Consider the following 24,120-nt stretch of genomic DNA (forward strand, 5'->3'; position numbering starts at 1 on the left):
GCAGTTTTCTTTTTAAAGCAGGTTCCTTAGGCCAAAACATAAGAGACTCTTAAAAACTGAGAACAAACTGAGGGTTCATGGGGGGTGGGAGGGAGGGGAGGATAGGTGATGGGTATTGAAGAGGGCATCTTTTGGGATGAGCACTGGGTGTTGTATGGAAACCAATTTGACAATAAATTTCATATATTAAAAAAATAAATTAATTAAAAAAAATGAAAAGTTAAAAAAATACTAATAATAAAGCAGGTTCCTTAGGAAACAAACTAAGGATCAGGTAGGAGGCAAAGTACCTGTATAGAAAATGTGCCCCAATTTTCTCAAAAGAGGATAATAATCTTTTGTTTACTTCCCTCAAAAGGTAAAAGTTAATAATCATAGTAATAGCAACCATAGTGTGATAAGCACTTTACATTCACTATTTCAGCTCCATATAACCACTTGCAATGAGGTACTAGTCCCATTTTATAAGTGAATAAACTGAGGCTCAGCAAAATAATGTGAATTGCCAAAGTATACACATTAATTAAGCATAGGAACCAAGATTCAAATCTAGGTCTGTGTAAGGCCAAACCTAGTACATATTTTACTAAACTACACTGGTTCTCACTCATCCAACTATCCATCCATTAGTGTGTCTTACTATCCCATAATTACTGAGCCCCTACTGTGTACCAGGGACAGTGACATTTTCAGATGGTATAGTAAAGCAGGTCATAGCAGCCAGCTGGGTTAAAAGGGAGTCTCATTCAGATGGACAGGGTCAAAATCAGTGGTGAGATCATTTGGGGCAAGGCTCAAGGAAGACATGGCACATTAAGGAGAGGGGCAAGGAATCAAGACCACCATCACAGGGTTTCCAACACAATCTCGATTTCACATCCTTAGCCTAGTTTCAAATGTAATTCCCTATCTTTCATGTCTTTTAATCTGTGCTCTATAATATATGGTTGTCAGACCTATGGGCTAATGTGGTCAAGCTCTGATGGTAGGGATTTCACCACAGTATGGGCCTGATTAGGCTCTCTCTAGGCAAATGATCTATAAGAGCACGCTGGGGCTGGTATTCTTCTTCAACTCTGGATGAAAATAACAACAAGAAAACAAAAAATATTAATAACACAAGCAGGTATCTATGCACTAAATAGTCTTATGTGCATCTTATGTGGAGATTAAATCTTCACAATCACCATTACTGAGGTAGGTGCTATTATTATTCGCATTTTGCTGATGCGAACACAGAGCTAGTTAAGAGATACAGCTAGGTTTTAAACTCAGGCAGTCTCCTTCCAGAGCTCTTGTTCCTCACCACTGTCATACATAACTGGACTGTGTACTCCCCAAAGCAGGGACTGTGCTTGACCATCTGTTTCTCACACATAAGACCCAGTACAGACCAGTAAATATTTGTTGAATCAATTCACTTCTGGGGCCTTAACACTGCACTGCTGATACACACACTGAGTTTTTAGTCAGCTCCTGGGCTTTATTTGCTAGTATTGCTAAGTTGGGACTTCCTCACCCTGCATTTTATGGTTGGTTTTTGGTTTTTTAATTGTAGACTTAAACACTCATCCCTATTAATGTTTATCACCACAGATTTAACCATTGTTCTAACCCACTGAGTTCTTTTTTCATGTCCACAATTCTTTCACCTAACATATTAGCTCTCTCTCTAAGCTTCATTTAATCTGCCAATTGGGTTGGCATTTATCCATGGTCTCAATAGAATCACTGATGTAACTACTGAAAAGGACGAGGCCCTGTGGCTCACCACTTGAGTCTGCTCTCCAGTCTCCAATCATATATACACAACATATGAAATAGGTCATTCACCATTTATTAGTCTGTCTGAACTATTCTCCACATCATACTTTATTCATGCGAAATGTCATGAGAGACAAATACCTTGCTGAAACCCACACACACCTACTATACTGCTTGTATACTCCTGACCCACTAGCCTGCAGCCTTATTTAAATAAGCAGCTCACCTCTTTCCACCATCTTGGACCCTTGGACCCTGTGGAGGCCTGCTGGGAACAGGACTCTTAAAACAACAAATATGTCTGTTAGGCTGTGGTCCAAGGCCATTTTTGTTGGCTATAAGTGAGGTCTTTGGAACCAGAGGGAGCACACAGCTCTTCTTAAAACTGAAGATGTTTATGCTCTAGATAAAACTGAATTCTATCTAGGCAAGAGATATGCGTATATGTACAAAGCAAAGAACAACACAGTGACTCCTGGTGGCAAACCGAACAAAACCAGAGCAATCTGGAGAAAAGTAACTTGTGCTTGTGGAACCACTGGCATGGTTCATGCCAAATTCTGAAGCAATCTTCCTGCTAAAGCCTCTGGCCACAGAATCCGTGTGATGTTGTACCCCTCAAGGATTTAAACTTAATGAAAAGTAAATAAAGGTATAGTTTGTTCTCTTAGATAGATAGGTAGACAGATAGGTAGAAAGAAAGAAAGAAAGAAAGAAAGAAAGAAAGAAAGAAAGAAAGAAAGAAAGAAAGAAAGAAAGAAAGAGAAAAAGAGAGAAAGAGAGAGAGAGAGAGAAAGAAAGAAAGAAAGAAAGAAAGAAAGAAAGAAAGAAAGAAAGAAAAGAAAGAAAGAAAGGGAGAGAAAGAGCCCATGGCAGAGAGTGGATCTGATGTCTTTAAAGAAAAGATGTGGGAGTGAACCATATCACAGTCCTTAGAAGTTGAACATCCTTCCCAATGTATCCTTCCCCATGACCAGGATGAGCACTGGATGCTCTCCTTGTTGGTCCCAACTGAAACTCTCCAGGAGATCACTGAACACAGAACTCCCGAACAAGATATAGTGTTGAAGAAGGGGGGTTATCCTGAGATTGTTATGTTAGGCAAATGAGCTGGCACTGCTTTCCAGGGACCACTGTCTTGGGTTGCCTGAGGTCAAGGCATGCATCTGCCAAACTAGAATCGGTGCATGCTGGAATTGGAATATCATTACTATGAAACAGGATTATCTTGAGCAATGATTCCAAATGGGATTAGAAATGACTCTGTTACTCAGACATAATCGGCCACAGCAGCAGCAGTGGGAGAAACATCAAACTCGGCACACTTTTCTGGGGACATGATGCTGGCATTCCGGGCACCTGGCCAGCATTCTCACCCACCCTTTCTTGCTGGGAAATACTGAGCACTGTCCAGCATCGGGCAGGTGGCCACCTGGGACAAGAGCTAGTCCCATATCAAAGTGTCCTGCTCTGGGGTCTCATGTTCTAGGCCCAGCTTCTAGGATGAAAAGGAGTGGAAAAAGAATCTCCAAAGCCCTACTACTTCTGAGTCACCTAAAGGTATTGGTGAGAGACAAGTAATACCCTACATTCAAAGACAGGCTTACCTGTAGACCATTCACTAATTTCCTCCTGGAGTGACCAATAATCAACAACAAGAATAATAATTAAGGCACCACTACTACCACTAACCAAAGTAACAAACCCTTATCAAGTGCTTACAATATGGTAGGCATTGTTCTAACACTACATATATTTACATATTTAAACCTCAAAACAGCGTTTTGTGGTAGATCCACTTATTATCCCCATTTTATAGTAGATGTGAAGAAACAATCACAGATAAGTGAAAGAACATGCCGAGGTACATAACTAGTAAGAGAAAGAATGTGGTTGAACCCAGATAATCCAGCTCTAGAGCTACAGCTGTACCAATGCTAGGCTACCAAAGACTGAGAGGGTCATGGCCTGTGTTGGATAAGGCCTTTCCTTCACATTCTCTGGTCTCTAGCCTCTGCTAGATCCTCCAACAAGATCTGGCACAGTCCTACTTTCTCACCTTTGTGAACCTATGCTCACCACAGTCCTTCTCTCAGAAATGCTGTCTTTCTAGCCCCCACCTCTATCAATCAAAATCCTGTCCAACTTTCAAGGCCCACCTCGTATGAAAGGCTTCCCTTAATGATGTTGCCTCTACATGGTGTGATCTACACCTAGCACTATAGGTGATCTTCTCTGAGGCACTGACCACATTCTGCCTCATTCTACAGTTAAAGTGGGACTTGTTTATTCCTTTACTGCCAGATTTTTAAGATTTTTTATTTTTAAGTAATCTCTCTACCCAACATGGGCCTTGAACTTACAACCCCAAGATCAAGAGTTGCATGCTCTACTGATTAAGTCAGTCAGGCACCCCCCCCAATTGTCAGCTTTTTGAGAAACGGAGAATGTTTTGTCTGCTTTTAGACTTCTCATAATCATCCAGCACATCATCAAGAAACCCTAATTGAGCTGACTTCATTCTAGTCTCAGCACCCCTTAGGCCAACCCATAGCCTTGCTTCCCACCATCTCCCTCCACAGGCAGCATACTCCAGTGGAAAAAATGAGAATCTGTGCTTCAAAGACACCTGGCTTCAAATCCTGGTTCCCTCTTTCACTTATTAGACAACCCTGGGTATCCCTGAGCTTCACTTTCCCCATCTGCAAAATAGGGATAATAATCCTTCCCTATTAGGATTGCAGTGAGGATTAGAGACAACCTGAGAAGTGCTTGACACAAGCTTGGCATACAGAAGGCACTCAATCACAACCATAGCCGTGATCACCACTACAGTCAGAAGATCAGCCAGCACAGCACAGGCAATAAGCAGCCAGGCCAAGAACAGGATGGGGACCCTGGGAAGAGGGTGCAGAACTCTGAGGCAGGATAGACCTCTACATGGTTGGGCCCCCGAAGGACCTGCACTGAAGCACAGGTGCAAGGGTGCTCTACCAGCACTGCCTCTGGCCAGCCAACAAGGAAGGAGAGCCACTCAGGGAAGCTGCCCCTGGTCCAGCTCCAGGAGCAGCATCACTCTAAGAACACCTGTGCAGTGGCTGACCCCATAAAGAAAGGCCTGCACAGCCAGGAATCTCAATTGAGCTACTGGTTTCTTAAAGACAGGTTTTAATGCCCACCCACCATCTCAGTAAGGTGGAGGGAAAATAAGCAAATGCTATAAATAAATGACTGCTATGAGAGGAAATTAAATGGTCTTCAGCCAAGGATGGCGGCATTTTAAAATTAACAAAGCCCAGGTACCACATCCAGGAAGGCCTTGGCAAATGCGTGTTATCCACTCATTAGATCAGCTCCTCAGGGACCCCAGCCAAGCAGGGAAGGCAGTGCCGGGAAGCAGTCCTTCCGATGCTTATGAAATGCACTCCGGGAGAAAAAGCAGAGGAGGGAGGGAGACTCTTGTGGGGAATTTCAAACAGTTTTGCTGGAGCTCTGCTTCATAACCTCACCTTCTCTGAGGGAGGGGCTTTCAGAGTAACCATCAAGGCCAAGTGGACTTATCCGAATCTCCCCCCCACCATCCCACTCTTGGTTCCTGAGGCACAACAGCCACACTATCTAGGTGGTCTCACTGCCTGGCAGTCCAGGGACAAGGAGTCTGAGGATCATGTGGGATGGAAGACAAGCTCCCAGTCCTGTATCCTGTACTTTTTTCTTACTATGAAGAATCATAGGATACTTTGTGAATTTACATAAGCTCCCTGTGTATTGCTTGTAAATGAATTTGTCGTTGTTCATCAGGAATTACACTTTATGACGTCACAAATCATGTGAAGTCACAAACCTTTATTCTCTAGTAACAATTAGAGTATACATGTGAAATACCATCAACAATAGGAAATCTAAACATTCCAGGTGACCAGGAACTATACGAATTCATTTTGACATGACAAACAAATTCTCAGTGTGCCACCAGTCACAATTAATAATGAAAATTAGACAGGGATGATGGCTTTTTAAAAAATTTTTTTAAATGTTTATTCACCTTTGAGAGAGAGAAAGAATCAGAGTGTGAGTGGGCGAGGGGCAGAGAGAGAGGGAGACACAGAATCCGAAGCAGGCTCCAGGCTCCGAGCTGTCAGCACAAAGCCCGATGCACAGCTTGAACCCACGAACTGTGAGACCATGACCTAAGCCAAAGTTGGACGCTCAGCCAACCGAACTACTCAGGTGCCCTGGGATGATGACTTTTTTAAAAAGTTTTTTTTAAGTCAATTTCCTGAAGTATCATTTACTCACAGTAAAATTCACCCTTTTAAGATGTACAATTTGATGAGTTTTGATTGTTCAATCCAGATTTAGAATATTTCCATCACCCAAAAGTTCCTTTGAGCCCTTCCTCCTACTCCTAAACCCTAGCAGCCACTAACCTGATTTCTGTCCCTACAGTACTGCTTTTTCCAGATCATCCTATAAATGGAATTATATCATAGCTAGTTTTTTGTGTCTGGCTTTAGCTTAGCATAAGGCTTTTAATATTTGTCCCTGTTGTTGCACGTGTAATTTTTTTTTTTTAATTGCAGAATAGTGGTCCGCTGTATGGATGTACCATAATTTGTCCATTCACCAGTTGATAGACATTTGGATGATTTCCAGTTTGGGGCAATTATGAATAAACTACTATCAATGTCTTTTTGAAGATTTTTGTTTTTAATCTTTTTAAATGTTTATTTAAACATATTTAAAACATATTTACAGAGGAGGGGCAGAGAGAGGGAGACAGAGGATCTGAAGCAGGCTCCACACTGACAGAGCAGAGCTCAATGTGGGGCTCAAACTCACTAAATGCAAGATCATGAACTGAGCCAAAGTCGGATGCTTACCTGACTGAGCCACCCAGACGCCCCCAAGATTCATGTTTCTATATCTCATGGACAAAGTTGGTATAAGAGTTGGTTTTGCTGGGCTAGATGGTAATATATGTTTTGCCTTTATGAGAGACTGCCAAAGTGGTTTATGCATTCCTATCAGCAATGATGGCAGTTGTTCTGCATCCTTGTCAGCACTTGGTACCGTCAGGTTTTCTAAACTTTAGCCATTCTAGCAGGTATACAGCGGTTTCTCCTTGTGATTTTAACTCACATTTCCCTAAATGACGAATGCTGAGTATCTTTTCATGTGCTTATTTGCTATCCATCTCTTCTTTGGCTAATGTCTGCTCAAATCTTTTGCCCATTTTTTAAAAATTGGGTTGTCTTTTTACTGTTGATTTGTAACACTTCTTTGTATCTTCTGGACACTATTCCTTTTATCAGACATGTGTTTTAAGTCATTAAAAACTATAAGGATGTAAATCATACCGTACTTCCATCACACCGCTATCCCTTGCACGTAAACACTGATGAAGTAAACAGGACAGACTTATTTTACAAATACTTTAGTGACACTGGACAGAGGGCCAAGCAGTAGTTGGTAACTGCTAAAACTCAGGAGACTATTTTTACCTCCACAATAAGCACCTAACCAACACTAGGCTTTAAGGAAAGCTACATCTGGAGAAATGACTGTTCTATAAACAGCTTTTGGCCCCCCAGGCTCTGCACCTCCTAAAGCCCTGTTCTGGTCCACCAGGCTCCTGGAATGGTCAACAGTCGTCACACTCCACTGCTGGCCATTGTCCACTGGGAAAGGTAGGAGGCTCCCAATCCATCCTTCAGTGAAAGAGCAAACAGTGGGGCCTGTGGCTGCTTGGACATCAAAGTTGAGCAAACAGGCCGGGCAGGCCCTGCCTCTCCGCCTACACATCCTGCAAACGCCATGTGAAGGAGCTTCCCTGAGGGGGTCATGACTTTCAGCTTGTCATAGCACACATCAAAGTTCGCACCACACACGAACTGGGTACATGGGTTCGAATCAAGTCGCCCAAGAGCGGATACTCAGCCATTGTATCCAGTTTTAATCCTCTGTTTTCCCAAGTAATTAAGCCTTCTTGCTTATGAACTTGTGACTAAGTAAAGCATCACTGAGAGGTTGTAACATCAAAGTGCCTTCCACCGTCTGTCCATGTTTGGTAAAATTGGATTTCTTTCCCTTCTTAAAGAAAAACTAATTGAATTTAGCTGAAGGCTGGGTATATTTGCAGGAGCCGGTGAAGGCTATGCTAAGTCACAGTGATCATCCTGGGACCCTGTGGCTTAGCCTTTAGTTGGGTTGGGTCAAAGTGCAACACAGAATGAGGCACCCAGACTCAGGCTAAACAAGTGCCTGTGGCATGAGGCTTATGAAGGTCTCATTGTGGAAAAGGGGTCAGCCCCAGCGACTGCTCCTCAAGTTGCTAGTACACCCAAGCTGTTACTAGGGCTGGCAAAAGGATCATCCTAGTAGAATGTTGGTAAATCTTTGGCAGAACGGCTACTGAAAACAAAGGCCATCACATTACTTGCATCCTTGATGTCAGCAGTCCGAGTAAGCTTCTTAAGGCAAAGGCTGTGATGCTTATTATCTGAATCCCCTCACAGCCTAGCACATCAGCACCAGACACAGTATAGTTTTAAAAAATGTTTGCTGGATACATAAAATGATAGTATAAAGGGGTGCCAGAACAAAGTTCCTCCTTCCTGATGAACCAAACTCTCTGTATCCCTTTTTTGCCTTGTTCGTCAGGAAACTTCAATCTAAATTAATACTTAATTCCACTAATTACCTGATTTGCAGTGAGTACAGCATCGTCCCATTTATATAAAATTACACACACACACACACACACCCACAGAGATCAATCTCTAGACAGAGGGAATTTAGTTGACTGCTACTTTCTTCTCCATATTATTTTTACAAAAACAATAAACCTATTTTCAGAAAATAAAATCTCTCGTTCAATCCCGATACAATTATCTTTCCTTTTACCAATATGATTTCTGATCCAGTTTTAACTCTCCCGTGTACATTTATATTTGTATTTTAATTTGAGTCACTGCAAACCCTTTTGGAAATAAAAGGTGAGAATTATAAATTAAGTTCCCATACATACTTCAAAAATTTTGTTCTACAGTACTGTATTTTCTATTCAAAATTAAATAAGATAGTACTATCTTTACTATTCAAAATAAGTTAAAAGACAAATACATACATAAATAACAGTTCACAAGATGCTAATCTCCTTAAGGATAGACACTATTGTGCTCTATCCCGAAGGATGTAAGGCATGAAGCAGGCACTCACTAACGGCAGTTGAGGTGAAATGATCAGATGGTCTTAGGACCTCTCTCCCTTGAGCTTGCAAGCTGCCAACATCTAAAGGAGGTGAAGGTTCTCTGCTCTCAGCTTTGAATCAAAACTTCCAATTCCTCTACCCTCCTTTCATCCAAATCCAATTGAAAGGTGGTGGTATTTCAGGCCTGATTCCAGAAGGGCTTGGTGATTGATGAAATGAGGATCAGTACACTTCTAATCAGGAGAAACTTACTGGCAGACTGTGCTGGCATAAACATGATCATCTCTCAAGACCACCCCCCACGGCACTTTACCAATGAGGCCTACTCACTCTGACCAAGGTACTCCTGGCATTCCTTTTTATCAGGTTCCATTTTTCCTTTTTCTCTCTCTCTTTTTTTTTTTTTTAAGTTTTAATTTTAGAGAGAGGGCAAGTGGGGGAGAGGGGCAGAGGGAGAAAGAGAGAATCCCATGCAGGCTCCATACTCAGCATGGAGCCTGATGCAGGGCTAGATCCCAATACCCTGGGATCATGACCTGAACTGAAAACAAGAGTCAGACTCAACCGAGCCACATAGGTGCTCCTATTTTTCCTTTCCTTTTCTTTTCACATTTATTCATTTTTGAGAGAGAGAGAGAGAGAGACACAGAGCACAAGCGGGGGAGGGGCAGAGAGAGAGGGAGACACAGAATCCGAAGCAGTCTCCAGGCTCCGAGCTATCAGCACAGAGCCCAATGCGGGGCTCGAGCCCACAAACCGTGAGATCATGACCTGAGCTGAAGTCAGACGCTCAACTGACTGAGCCACCCAGGCACCCCAATTTTTCCTTTTCTATAGCACTTCTTACCTTCTAATAAGGTATGTAGTTTACTTATGTATTATATTTATTATTTATTGTCTGTTTCTGCCTCTCTCTACGCAGGGACCACTAGTATAGAAATATGCTTGGTGGGAAAAAAAAAAAAAGAAAGAAATATGCTCTGTGAGGACAGGAATCTTTGTCAAGAACAGTGACTGGCAAACAGTAGGTGCCAAATATATATATATATATATATATATATATACACACACACATATATATGTACATATATATTACATATATATGTATATATATTACATATACATGTAATATATATATGTATATATTGTGTATATATGTGTATATATATGTGTAATATATATGTATATAATATGTATATATGCATATATACATATATATGTATGTACATATGTACGTATATATGTATACAATGTGTATATATAATGTATATATGTATATAATATGTATATATATAATGTATATAATGTATATATATACATATATATGTACATATGTATGTATATAATGTGTATATATGTGTATATATGTGTAATATATATATGTAATGTATATATAATGTATATATGTGTATATATATGTATATATATATGATATGAATAAATTAACCTAAGTTTGCTATTTGCAATAAAAATCTGTCCCTGGGCCCTGGAAGGAAGAGGAGGGCACAAAATGGATGTTTAAAACACCAATAATTAGTCCTAGGAACCAAAACAAGTAAATACTAGCCAACACTCTCACTTCACTCAACAAGCAACGCTGATTTGCTAATGGCCCTGGATAAAGACAGGACAATCAGTTAAGCCAACAACTCATTAGATTTAGAGAGAAATGTCCCCAAAGCACATCTACCAGCTATCTGCTCACTGATTGACAGTACTCTTAAGTATAGTGTTATTTCCTATTCTGTCTCAGCGCTGAAAATACTATGTAAAGAAGGGCACACACTCCCTTCTCTTTTCTCCACCACCTGCTATCTCTTGTGAATGGAGATACTTGCAAGCTGGGAAAGAAAACTGGTGGGTGGGGTGGAGGTGGTGGTGGGTGGAGTATCACTGGTAGAATAAACACATGTGTTTATGTGCAGAGACATCTAATATGGGCAACAGAGAATAACAACTCACCATTTGTAACAGGTAGCACAAACACTATCTCACTGGGTTCTCACAAAAATATAGCAAGAATCTACCCTGCTCACAGAGTCAGTCCTCTCCTAACCTCTGCTTTGATAATTTCCTGTCCACATGGCTCTGACATCATTGATTACACTACACTCTGTCTCTCTACCTGCCATTCTTTTTCACATTGGACCTTGAGCTCCCAAGGTCTCTGGTTCTCCAATGCTGAGCACAGAGTCTGGCTCAGAGTAGACGTTTACCAAATGTTTGTAAAAATAAATGATTTCAGATGAAGAAATAGAGTGCCCACAGAATTCTTAAATTCAACGAAGGGTCAGAACCAGGACTGGATTCCAGGACTCTCAACTGCAAAGCCTATTTACATCAAGTTTTCTTTTTTCTTTTTTTACTTTTTTAATGTTTATCTTTGAGACAGAGAGACAAAGACAGAATGCGAGTGGGGCAGGGACAGAGAGAGAGGGAGACAAAGAATCGGAAGCAGGCTCCAGGCTCTGACCTGTCAGCACAGAGCCTGACACGGGGCTCCAACTCACGTGCCATGACATCATGACCTGAGCCAAAGTCGGATGCTCAACTGACTGAGCCACCCAGGCGCCCCACACCAAGTTTTCTTTTAAGGGCTTGGAGCTTAAGTGGCAAATAAGGAAATGGAAATCTGAGAAACAAGTTCAGGACAGAGGAGCAGAGAGGAGAGACCTATCTCACGTATAGCTAAGTCTCTCAGCCAGTCTGAAGCACTGCCATCTTTATATTAGAAAACCCGTTTTGTTGGTTTCCACCACATTTATGATCCTTCCAAAGGAGGCCAGTACTGGCAGACAAAAGCCTTAATGATCTGCTTAAAGGAAAAATTAAAACTGGTAACTCAAACTATCAATTTCAGTGGCTGCTACTTAAGTGCCCAGTCTGCTTTTTTTGAAAGCATTTCTTTTTGCTCCTTTTTAATCAATTCTTTTGCATAACTACAGCTAGAGACTGGGATGGAGAGGCAGTATGCAGCACTAGCCCAGGATCTGGCAGCAATGAGGTAAAGTAAAACACACAAACTTTGTAGGCAGCCAGACCGGGCTCTAACTCGTCTGTGTGATCTCAGACAAATCACCTTATCTCTTTGGGCTTCAGTTTTCTCAGCTACAAAATGAGAAATCCATCCATCCACCACCTACCTACCTACCTACCTACCTACCTACCTACCTACCTACCTATCTTGTGTCAGTTGTGAGAACTGAAGTAACTCTCTACACACAGGGGACTATTTCAGTCTTTACAAAACAGCTATCCCTTGAGGAAATGGGGGAGCGGGCAGGAAAAGAACACGGCCTCCCATGGGAGGGAGAATGCCCCCGGCCTTCCCTAGTTTCCATCAGAACCTCCAAAGAAATAGCCTAGCAGGGCCCTTACTGTGACTACAGATTCCTCACATGGACAGATGGTGGAGTAAGAAAACATGGAGGTAACTCAAATGTGTACCTTCAACCACTTAACACACTTCCAAACATTTCGTGACTTCAATAATGCAAATGACATGCCTAATGTCACAAAGCCAATGAAAGATGGAGCTAGGATCCAGAGCTATATTCTTCCCTCTCCACATCTTCTATACTTTCCACTGCACAAGGTGTAGACCGGACCTTCTCCTTAGTCCACCACCCTGCCTCTGGAGAAAATAGCAGGGAGACAAGCAAGGGTGGGAGAGGGTTCTGGAATGTGGTCTGCAGGGATCTGGCTAAGGGAGCCCTGTGTGGAAGGAGATCTCTCACCTGTCGTTTCGGCTGATGGCTGCCACCATGAGTGCTGTCCACCCAAGTCTGTGCCTTGCATTGACATCTGCACCTTCTGACAAGAGCCTAGAAAGAGAGAAATATTTTCAGTGTATGGCATATCATGGACGTAAGAGTGGAAGAAATGAGACAGTCAACAAATAGGGAGGCTACATGAATCTGGAAACAGAGGCCTTTGAGAACTAAGTACCCACTCTAGCTCCTCTGGCAAGTCTCCCCCCCTTCCCCAGGTATCCCCTACCCCTCTCCTTCTTCCCTTACTCAGTCTGACCCCTGCTGTTATCCTTCCAGCCTTCTGAGGAAAGACTGTGCCTTCTCTATCTTAATACCCTGACACTCCCACTACCTTGGTCCAGAATGCTCTCTCCCTGATTCTTTGCCTATTCTAATCCTACTTCCATGGTATGGAATACAATCCTGGCTTAAGAGCTCCCCCGAGAAGGCTTCCTTAGCTCATCCAATCCACAGATCTGTTTTCCATCCTTAGAATTTCCCCATGCTTAGCACTGAATGCCCAATGACACTGCTTATCTAGGTAATTCCCAGTGTGCAAAAGGATCACACTCAAGTTTCTCTGTATGGTGGTTATTTGGAAATTCAAAATCTCAAACCCAAGGAAACATGGAAAGAACGCTAGAAATGCTAGATTGGGGTGCCTGAGTAGCTCAGTAGGTTAAGCTTCCAACTTTGACTCAGGACATGACCTCGCAGCTCATGAGTTTGAGCCCTGCGGCAGCTCTGTGCTAGCTAACAGCTCAGAGTCTGGAGCCTCCTTCAGATTCTGTGTCTCCCTCTCTCTCTCTCTGCCCCTCCCCCAATTGCGCTCTGTCTCTCTGTCTCTCTCTCTCAAAAATAGATAAATATTACCAAACAAAAGAAAGAAATGCTACATTAGGTTTCTAGGAGAGTCCACACAAGCCTGACTCTCTATGCCAGTGCCTAACACATAGTAAGAGCTCAATAGTTGCTGGATAAATTAACACAGTTTTATATACATCACTAAAATCCTGAATTCCGGGTCCTGGGAACAGGGGGTTCTACAATGTGGGGGTGGATAGAGAGAAGGGGAGTAAACAGAATCAACCTCTTACTGGACACCTACTATAAGCAGGAACTGCCTTCAGAACTTGACACACCTGCTCTCATTTGCTCTTCATAGACGCTTAAGGAACTGACGCTAACCTCCTCTTCTCATGGATGAGGTAACAGGCTCAGTGAGGTGAAATGACTCGCTGAAGGTCACAAAGCTAGCTAAGGAGTGATCAGTGACTGAAGTTCAGGCTGATAAAGGCTCTAGAGCTGGAACCCTTCTCGCCTCACCACCCTTCCTCCAAACTGAACCTGACGCCATGGCACATGGAAGACAAGATACTCAACTGATTTTAGCAATCACCATACGTGCCTGGTTCTGTGCTAGATTCTGGGATGGGGGTGAGAAGACACAGGTGTACCCTAGAGAGCAAATGACATAGTTGTGGAGGGAAGACTCAGGACAGCAGGAAATCAAAGCCTGCAGCATATAGTTTTCCACCAGAAGTGCTACAGGAGACCAGGAGAGAGGGGGACCAAAAGGCAAGAGCAATTCACCAACAAGGCAGGATCTGCTTATGAGGACTGGGTAGGAGGGTGTTTGGAGGACTCTAATTTAGAGGGGAGCAAATGAAAGGGCACCTGCAGAGAGTCTGGAGGCTTAGAATTGCGTCCTAGTGCCATTCTTGTGCCACAATCTGCAGTCACTGCTCCTCTGGACCAAGCCAAATAAAAGCTCTGTGCTGCTGAAGTAAGCAGGTGATGAAGGCTTGAGGAAAAGCCATATCAAGTATGTATTCACTTGGCCCGTGCTGACACAGGGGAGAAGACAGGCCAGCAAGGACATAAGCATGCATCAGAGGAGCGCTGTGAATGGGGAGCACAGGCTACAGGTGCACACCCAGGAGACCTAACCCAGTCTTAGTGACCTGGAAGCCCTTCCTGAGGATGTGATGCTAGAGAGTTAGCCCGACAAATGAGTCGAAGGAGAGGAAGGAGTACATGAGGCAGAGGCTAAAGCCTCTCCCCCAGAAGAGAAGGCAGCATGACTGGGCACAAAATCTGAGGGAAGAGTGTTGAAGAGGAGATTGGGAAGTCACTCATCTCTGATCTCTAATTTGGAGGATTTCTTCCGGTGAAATTCCTGGGCCTCTTTACCACACACAGCTAAGCCTTTTTTATGCAGGAACAATTTTCTATGGCCAAGAATATTAAAGAGAGTAAGAACCCTGTGAGACAAAAATCTCTTTGCACAAAACCTCCTTCCTAACTTACAAAACCTTCCCTGGTTTAGCAGGTGCTGTGGAAAGTGCATGGGTATGAGAGTTTAGAGCCTGGGGTTCTGATTCTAACTGTGATTCTGATAGGATGGCTTCATTTCTCTGGTCCTCAGTACAGAAGGCCAGAAAATCAGGACCAGCTGAAGCAAATCAAAGAGGTTTCTGAAGGAAAAGCCTGAACTGTGCCTTGAAGAATGGAAACAGTTTAGAGACGAGGGAGGAAGTGTGCAGCAGTCAAGACAAAAGGACCAAGACACTATCAGGAAACAGGGAAGCCATGGGAAGGTATATTTGGAAATCATCAAGTAAATCCATCCAGGTGACAGTTCTTGGCAGAGAAACAGGCAGCTGCCAAGGTATGCAGGGCCTACAACAGAGCCTCTAAAGTCAAGACACAGGGCCAAGGCAGTGGGCGTAAATCTCTTTTGAGACATAGGCTTCTTTGAGAATATGACCAAAGCTGACGATTCTCTCCAGAAAAGTGCACAAGAGCACAGGTACTCAAAAAAAAGATTTTTTTTTCAATGTCCAGGAGTTCACAGGTCTTCATGAAATCAAAAACAGATCCTAGGTTACAAACCCAACTTGAAGAGTTGACAAATGCCTGGCATGCATGCTACTGTCCTGCCTCCTGCATCTAAGTCAGAAATCATGAATCTCTCCCGGAAGTTTTTTCTGTGGAGCCTTTGAACAAGCCTCAGAATCCTTTTCAACCCTTGTTCTAATCAGGCATCATCAATCAGCTAAAGCCGGCAACAGAGAAGAACCCTATTTGGCATTCCTTAAGACTCTTACCACAGGCAAAAGGGTTGTCACTGAAGGTTTCTGTGTAAAAGAAATTACAAAATTAACCTGATAGCTTAAGCAAGCTGGCTCTGAAAGGGGAGAGAGTAGAAAGTGGGGACAAGAAGACAGTTTGGGAGCTGTTGTAACATAGACAAGGGAGACAAGTCAGGGCAGGAAAATGAGAAAGCGGGGCATGGCCAGGAAAAACTGAGTGCAGCCAGAATCCCTCCTGTCTCCAGTGGGACAGTGAGCCGTTTTCCCCTGCCTGGGCCCTGAGAATTCTGGAAGCAGCTCTGATCTGGAAGTAGGGCTGAAGAAACAGGACTGAGATGCCTCCTCCTCATGCCCCTTGAGGACCAAGTATGGTGTAATGAAAAGGATGAATAAAAGGACTTTGTAATAAATCAAACCTGGATTCACATTCTAGCCCAGCTAGATAACCCTAGGCCAATCAATTCTCTGAGTCTCAGTTTTCTCACCTATCAAATAGAGACACTAACCTCTAATTTGCTGGGATCCTAGCCCAGTACCTGGCACATAGCAGGTGTTCGATACAGGGTGGCTTCCACCTGCCACCTTGCCCTACTTCCACCTCTTTGATGGAACGAAGTGTTGTAGTCTGACGCTGGCAGTGGCAGGTTGGCCAATACCCAGGGATTCTAAGACAGGGTCACACAGGATGACTGGGTAATTCATTCAGCTTGGCTCTGGGCACTCCTCTCTTCATTTATTCAACAAACATGTGTACATACCTACTCTGTGCCCAGCTGCATGCTGGCTCCTGGGAAGGAGACAAGACAGAGGTTCTTGCTTTCCAAAGCCTGAGCCAAGCAGTGTTTTCTCTTTATATATGTACACACACACACACACGTGTTGTCTTTATTACTTTTTTTCACAAATAATACATTTTAAGATTAACTCACACCGCCAAGTATACAATAATTCCATTTTTTAAAATTGCTATATAATTCTCAATGGCACATTCACCAGATTTTTTCCTTCTCTGCTCTCCCAGAGATACCTACTGAGGCAGTCTCCATCTCCCAGCCACCAAAAGTAATGCTCAAAGAACATCCTCTTACGGGGGGCCTGGGTGGCTCAGCTGGCTAAGCATCTGACTCTTGATTTCGCCTCAGGTCACGATCTCACGGTTTCTGAGTTCGAGCCCTGTGTCAAGCTTTGCGCTGACAGTGTGAAGCCTGCTTGGAATTCTCTATCTCCCTCTCTCTCTCTGGCCCTCTCCGGCTCTCTATCAAAAATAAATAAACATTAAACAAAACAAACAAACAAACAAACAAACAAAAAGAACAAGAACATGTGCCCTTTTGGACCAGTATGAGTATTTCTGAGGCATGTACTTGCAGTGAGATCCCTGGGTTTTAGGGTGTTCCTGTGTCCTGCTCTCCCAGCCAACACTCGGCAGTTGCCAGCTTCCTACTGACTGCAAGCCCAATAGGTGTAAAGGGATCTCACATTATTGTTTTAGTTTGCATGTCTCTGATTAGCAACAATTTTTAGCTACTTGTTACACGGCCATCAGCATTTAGGGGTTATCTTTTTTCTGTACAATGCAGGGTTTTCTTCTAAGAGGAGGACTGCTGGAAAAGAGGGCTTCTCTAAACTTGCTATCCTGTCAATGAACAGAGCCAAAAGAGCAGAGAGCAGTCAGGCAGCCTGGGCTCTAGTTCCAGGGCTGGCGCCTCCTACTCTAACAAGCTACGGAAGGTATCTCATCCCAAGCTTTAGCCTCTTCATAGGCTCTTACAGGTTTCAGGAGGGGACACTGAAATCTGAAGGAAAAGGCTCCACCAACTTGAAGGCTCATTCCTAGGAGGCAAATCTTGGTGTTCTTCAGCGACACTCCAGCTTTTGAGCCCTGCACAGCATCCTGACTGAGCACCATTCTTTGCAGCCTTCTGGGGGCTCAGATGTAACGAAAAAAGCAATGACCCTGGAGTCCAAGGGCTGGAGTTCAGATTCTCGCTCTCTCGCTTACTAGCTGTGGCACGGGGGATAGTAATCTCTATTGTGCAAGGTGGCTGTTAAGGATTAAAAGAGATACCATGTGGTAGCACTCCATAAGGAGTGGTGGCACTTGGTGACTCAAGGCAGGACCAGTACCAACATTACAAACCATCACAAGTGAACCCAGCTACAAACAACTTTTCCTCCTTCAAAGCTGGCTGGGGCCCCTCCCCCACTTCCCCTCTGTGCTCAAAGTTAGGATTTCACACACCCAGGTCTCCTCCATTTCATTTTGTTCCTTTGCAAGTGAATGCCCAGTAGGCAGTCATTTCAAAGTTTCGGGCCAGCTGGGCTTGCGGGTGGCTGCCTGCTGAGAGTGGCTGAAAGGGCCTCTGAGGCCTGAGAAAGCCACCCCTGCTCTCCCCTGTGATTTTCACCAACGGACAAAATGCGGCAAGTGAATTAATCTCTTTTAAAAAGAGCAATGCTTGTGACAGAGCACGGTGTCTCCGAAAAGGTTAGGATTCCATCATCCCTGAGATGATGAGTGGAATGCTTAATGCAGGTTGCCACTCAGGGCAGAGCAGCCTCTGTCCAGGAGTTGGGCACTGCAGGCCTTTCTGGGCTCCGTCCAGACTTGTGGAAGGCCCTTCCGTAATGAACTAGGTCTCTCCTGCCTGGCAGAGCAGTGGTGGGTGACACTAACTGGGGGTGGCCCAGAGCAGCAGACAGGAAGGAGGCCACACTAGCAGTCAGGAGTTGAACCCCAGATCTCACACGGCTCTCAGGAAGTAGGGTGGAGCAGGGGAATTACCAGGATAGACTTGGTCCACATGCATGCTCCAGCATTACTGGGTGGGTAGCAGTGAATGACTGCATGACCTAGCCTCTCTGAACTTCACTTGGTCCCCTCATCTGAGTGATAGCTACTGCTCTACAAGCCTGTTTCCACATCTGTTAAAAAAATGGAGGACCCCAGCGGCCCTACTCCATAAGTCACACAGGGGTGCCATGAAGAAACAATGAGGCAAAATATGTAAAAATACCTGACACGCAATAAAAATAAAGCACTGGACAAACAGAACAACGGCCTGTACTATTACCATTTCCCAATTAGTATCTACCCCATTTTAAGGAAGTTAACAAGAGTAAACCAGGATATGTGAAAGGTGTACACAGAACTTGGAACATAAGTGCTCAAAATTTTCTGTGAAATGATAAATAAGCAGTCTCAAATCCCCAGGCAAGGGCCAGCAGTAGAAAAGGGCACCCTAGCCCAAGACCTAAAGATCTCCATAGGGGGGCGCCTGGGTGGCTCAGTAGGTTAAGCATCCTACTTCAGCTCAGGTCATGATCTCCTGGTTTGTGGGTTCGAGCCCCGCATCAGGCTCTGTGCTGACAGCTCAGAGCCTGGAGCCTGCTTCGGATTCTGTGTCTCCCTCTCTCTCTACCTCTCCCCCACTCATGCTCTGTCTCTCTCTCTCTCTCAATAATATATTAAATAAACGTTAAAAAAAATTAAAAAAAAAAGATTTCCATAGGAAAGGAGGCAAACCATAACAGACTCTTAAGGACTGAGAACAAACTAAGAGTAGATGGGGGGTGAGGGAGAGGGGAAAGTGGATGATGAACAGGGAGGAGGGCACTTGTTGGGATGAGCACTGGGTGTTGTATAGAAACCAATTCGACAATAAATTATATTAAAAATAAATTAAATAAATAAATAAATACATACATACATAAAGATTTCCATAGGAGAGTAACAAATCAAGGGGGACAACAAAGCTGCTCCGATATATCAGGAATCCAGGAGAGATCTGAAGGCTATGGACCAAACATGAAACAGTTAAGGGGGAAAGGGGGTGGGGGGTATTAAACTTTCCCTTCCTGCTGTGAGTGCTTCTGTATTCTTTTAAGTTTTATTGTTGTTTTGGCAACAATGAACATACTATTGCTTTTCTTTTTTAAACAAAACTTTCTTAGGGGGAAAAAGCCCCTTACCCTTTTTTTCTCCAAGAAGCCTTCCCTAAGACTGCCTTGATGCTGCCTCATTGGCCTATGCTAGCTAACCTATATCGCACATCAGTTTCCTTTTTTTTTTTAATGTTTATTTTTGAGGGAGGCAGAGAGAGAGAGAGCGCGCGCGCACGGGTGGGGGAGGGGAAGAGAGAAAGGGAAACAGAATCAGAAGTAGGCTCCAGGCTCTGAGCTGTCAGCACAAAGCTTTGATGCAGGGCTCGAACCCACGTACCATGAGATCATGACCTGAGCTGAAGTCAGACACTCAACCAAGCCACCCAGGCTCCCCAAACACATCAGTTTCCTTGTCCCCCCACCCCCTCCTCCAGTCAGCATGACCCTCCTGTCTCTTCACTCCTTGTGCTGGCACCACAGCCACTCTCTCAAGGCTCAGGGGCTGAATGAATGAGTACATGTATATAGCACTTCCCGACATATATCTCTCACCAATACCTGTCTTATGTTGGAAGTTACCTGTTATATATTGGTTAGGCCTGTCTTCTTCAAAGAACTTAGGCTACTGTGTGTATGTGGGAGTATGTGGGTGTGGTTTCTCAGGCTCAGGGCTTGGGATACTTCAGATGCAGGCCTGGGGCTAGAGGCCATGGATTCTAGTCATGGCTCTCTCAGTAACTAGCTGTGTGATCCTGGATAAATCAGTCTCTCTGGGCCTCACTTTTCCGTGTGGTAAAATAGAGGACGTGAATTCAATGATTTCTCAAGTCCCTGCCAGTTCTACAATCTTAGGATTCTAATTACGTACAATGTCAAAATTTGAGAAGTGGATTCCTGACAGACACAGGCATCAGCAAGACTTCCAAAGAAAAGACAGCTCCTCCGGCTGCTGTCTGTAGGAGGGAGACAGTCCCAGACGGGGATATGGGGGCAGTTTTGAGTTATTCTGGCTAACCAGCTCTTCTACTCAGGGGAGGGAGGTACCACATGATTTTTCTTCCGCTTTCTTTACAACCAATCAATACAAAGCGGCCACTGAACTTCAATCGTGCATTGTTCCAACTGATTTCCGGATCCTTCACATTAACTGGCTCTCAGCTGCAGCTGGGAAGGGGGGCTGAAGGGTAGGGAGCCCTGGCCCACCTGCATCAGAGGCCTGGAAGCAGTGAGCCATGCAGACTCAATCATGATCACTATCTGGGCAACAGGACTCTGGCTGGAGCCTCGCAGAAGGTCCTGTTTACAGTAATAACAGCACCAGGCCAGGCTGTCTGAACAGAGGCAAGGCGCCTGGGGCTAGAATCCACACACACAGCCTCCATCTGCGCCTTATCTACCCAGTAAGCCTGGGCTGAGAGGGGCAGGGCTAGGGAGGAAGAAGGCTGCTCTCAGAACTCAGCCTGGGCCAGTGGACTTTAGGTAGGATCCTGGTGCTCTAACTTCACAGACATGAGGCCTCTCTAGCATCTTCTGCATTTGCTACTTGAACAAAGCATCCTCCTTTAAGGCCCTGCATGGGACCCTTCCTCTAGGAAACTCTCTAGTTGCTCTTTCTGCCAGGAATATGGCTCACCCCAGCACTGCCATACCCAAACTGCTCCAAAGGTAAGCAGGTGGGCAGAGAGGGAGAAGGGCAGGCACTTATGCAGCACTTACAACAAACGTGTAGAATGTGCCTGTAAGCTTCCTGACTAGTTATTTCCTATCATATAAAGTTTTAAAATTTCTAGACATAATAAATGATCGGCAGAGATTAATCAGTCCAATCCTTCCCTGTACAGATACAGATGTGGAGGTCCAGAAAGCATCAGCCTCAGACTAGACTAATTTGGATATGAACCTGCATGTGTCTCTTCCAGGCTGCGTGACTACAGCAGGTCACGTTAACCTCTCTGAACCTCAGTCAGTCACCTTAACCTTATCAGCCTGCCAGACCTACTTAACAAGGGTGCTGAGCTTGAGCAAAGGAAATACCATATGCAAAAGCACTTACATTTTGCAAATGTTAGTTGTCATTACCACAAGTTTTCATTTGTTCATAAGCACACAGCACAGGAGCTGGATCAGACCCTCACTGAGTAGTACTAGATGAAATGGAATGAAGTCCAATGCTGGGTGACCATTCTTTGTCCCATCTCCCTGTTTCAAGCAGAAACTTGACACACATTAAAGTGCACAGATTTTTTTAAGTTTATTTGTTTATTTTGAGGAGGGGAGGGGCAGAGAGAGAGGAGAGAATCCCAAGTAGGCTCCATGCTGTCAGTGCAGAGCCTGATGCAGGGCTTGATCTCACAAACCATGAGATCATGACCTGAACCAAAATCAAGAGTTGAAAACTTAACCAACTGAGCCACCCAGGTGCCCCTCACAGACTTTTTTAAACTTTATTTTGAAATGATTTCAAGCTTACGGAACAGTTACAAAAATAGGACAAAAAAACTCAGATCCATCCTCCACTCAGATTCTCGTTACATTTTGCCTCCTGTGCTTAGCCATTCCTTTTCTCTATTTTTAAATTTTTAAAAATATTTATTTATTTTTGAGAGAGAGACATACAGCGCGAGTGGGGAAGGGACAGGGAAAGAGGGAGAGACAGAATCTGAAGCAGGTTCCAGGCTCTGTGCTGTCAGCACAGAGCCCAATGTGGAGCCCAAACTCACAAACTGCAAGATCACAACCTGCGCCAAAGTTGGCCACTTAACTAACTGAGCCACCCAAGCACCTCTCCTTTTCTCTATTTTTTTCCTGGACCATATGAGAGTTAGTTTCAGACATTATGTGCCCCTTTACTCCCAAATACTTCAGCACATATTTCTAAGTACAAGGTCATTCTCTTTCATAACCACTAACCAATAATGACCAAATTTGGAACACTTAGCATGGATAAAATGTTTTTATCTAATATTCAAATTTCATCAATTATCCCAATAATGTCCTTTATAGAAATTTCCCTCTGTAATCCAGATGTAAGCCAGGATCAATATTAGAACCAGGCACTGCAAGGGTCTTCAGTTTCCCTTCACTAGAATAGTTGCTGGGCCTTTCTTTGATTTTCTTAGTTCTGACACTTTTACAGAGGAAGGCTAATTTGTTTGTAGAACGTCTTTCAGTTTGGGTAACGATTTTTTGAGGAACCCATTTCCTATTATTCATCCATTCATTCCACAAACTTTCCATGAGACTGGTTATTACAGAACTCTGAGCTGAGTTCCACTGTGTCCTTCAAGGCATTCACTGTTCAGCTCCACACCTGGCAAACAGCTAAAATACAAGCAAGGACCCTGGAGAAGGTGTTGTGTGAGGGTAGGTCAGAGCAACAGAACCACACGGACAACTTCCTGGAGGCAGAGACATGAGTTGCACCAGAAAGGACAGGCAGAAGCACAGATTCCCCCAATGATCTCCCGGGATCCTCTTTTAAATTTTATTTTTATTACTTTTTTTAATGTTTATTTATTTTTGACACAGAGAGAGACAGAGCACGAGCGGGGGAGGGGCAGAGAGAGAGGGAGACACAGAATTGGAAGTAGGCTCCAGGCTCTGAGCTGTCAGCACAGAGCCCGACGCGGGGCTCGAACTCACAGACCACGAGATCATGACCTGAGCCGAAGTAGGACGCTCAATGGACTGAGCCACCCAGGCGCCCCTTAAATTTTTTTTTTAATGTTTTTATTTATTTTTGAGACAGAGACAGAGACAGAGCATGAGCCAAGGAGGGGCAGAGAGAGAGAGACACAGCATCTGAAGCAGGCTCCAGGATCTGAGCTGTCAGCACAGAGCCTGATGCGGGGCTCAAGCTCACAGACTGGGAGATCATGACCTGAGCTGAAGTCGGACGCTTAACCGACTGAGCCACCTGGGTGCCCCTCCTCGAATCCTCTTAAGGAAGCATCCGTTTCCCCAAGCAGTGTGTGTTAAGGCTGGGACGCAATAAAACATGAAAAGCAACAATACAACGCTATAAGGAGGAGAGGGTGGCCCAGAGCACCCTTACCTGGGTACCTCTGCCCAGGGCTATAGGGTATGTCCCAGTCAACAGCTGCCCTGGTAACTTGGTGACAAGATGGAAATGCCCGTCTAGGTAGCTGAAGTGTGGGAAAGGGCCACCGGCGCCACCTACTGGCACTACAGTAGGACTCTAGCTGGGCAGCTGGCTGGTTGCCAGATAGCTTGTCACAATATGGCAGTGAGACACAGAAGTGACTCAGACTTCTCCAACAGGGCTGGCACTTGAGCCACCAGTGCCAAGCTCCAGAACCCCATGCTTTTCAGTAAATACTGGACTGTGCAAAGTCAGTCACAATACCTGACTCCCTAGACAGGTGGAGGCAAAGACTGGCCTACATTAATT

The 24,120-nt window shown here is 44.2% G+C and overlaps 1 protein-coding gene and 1 pseudogene across 2 annotated transcripts in view; one reads left to right on the top strand and one right to left on the bottom strand.

The window, feature by feature from the left end:
• The window catches only part of CLPB (ClpB family mitochondrial disaggregase), a 141,561-nt gene that overhangs the window by 99,193 nt on the left and 18,248 nt on the right, over positions 1–24,120 (bottom strand). For both annotated transcript variants that reach the window (XM_027039747.2, XM_027039748.2), the window contains exon 3: positions 12,715–12,801. In XM_027039747.2, the coding sequence (XP_026895548.2) occupies positions 12,715–12,801 (87 nt within the window). The remainder of the gene's footprint in view (positions 1–12,714; positions 12,802–24,120) is intronic.
• LOC106970944 (60S ribosomal protein L35a-like) lies at positions 2,062–2,394 on the top strand (annotated as a pseudogene).

The sequence above is a fragment of the Acinonyx jubatus genome, chromosome D1, assembly GCF_027475565.1.
Source record: "Acinonyx jubatus isolate Ajub_Pintada_27869175 chromosome D1, VMU_Ajub_asm_v1.0, whole genome shotgun sequence".
Classification (NCBI taxonomy): Eukaryota; Metazoa; Chordata; class Mammalia; order Carnivora; family Felidae; genus Acinonyx; species Acinonyx jubatus.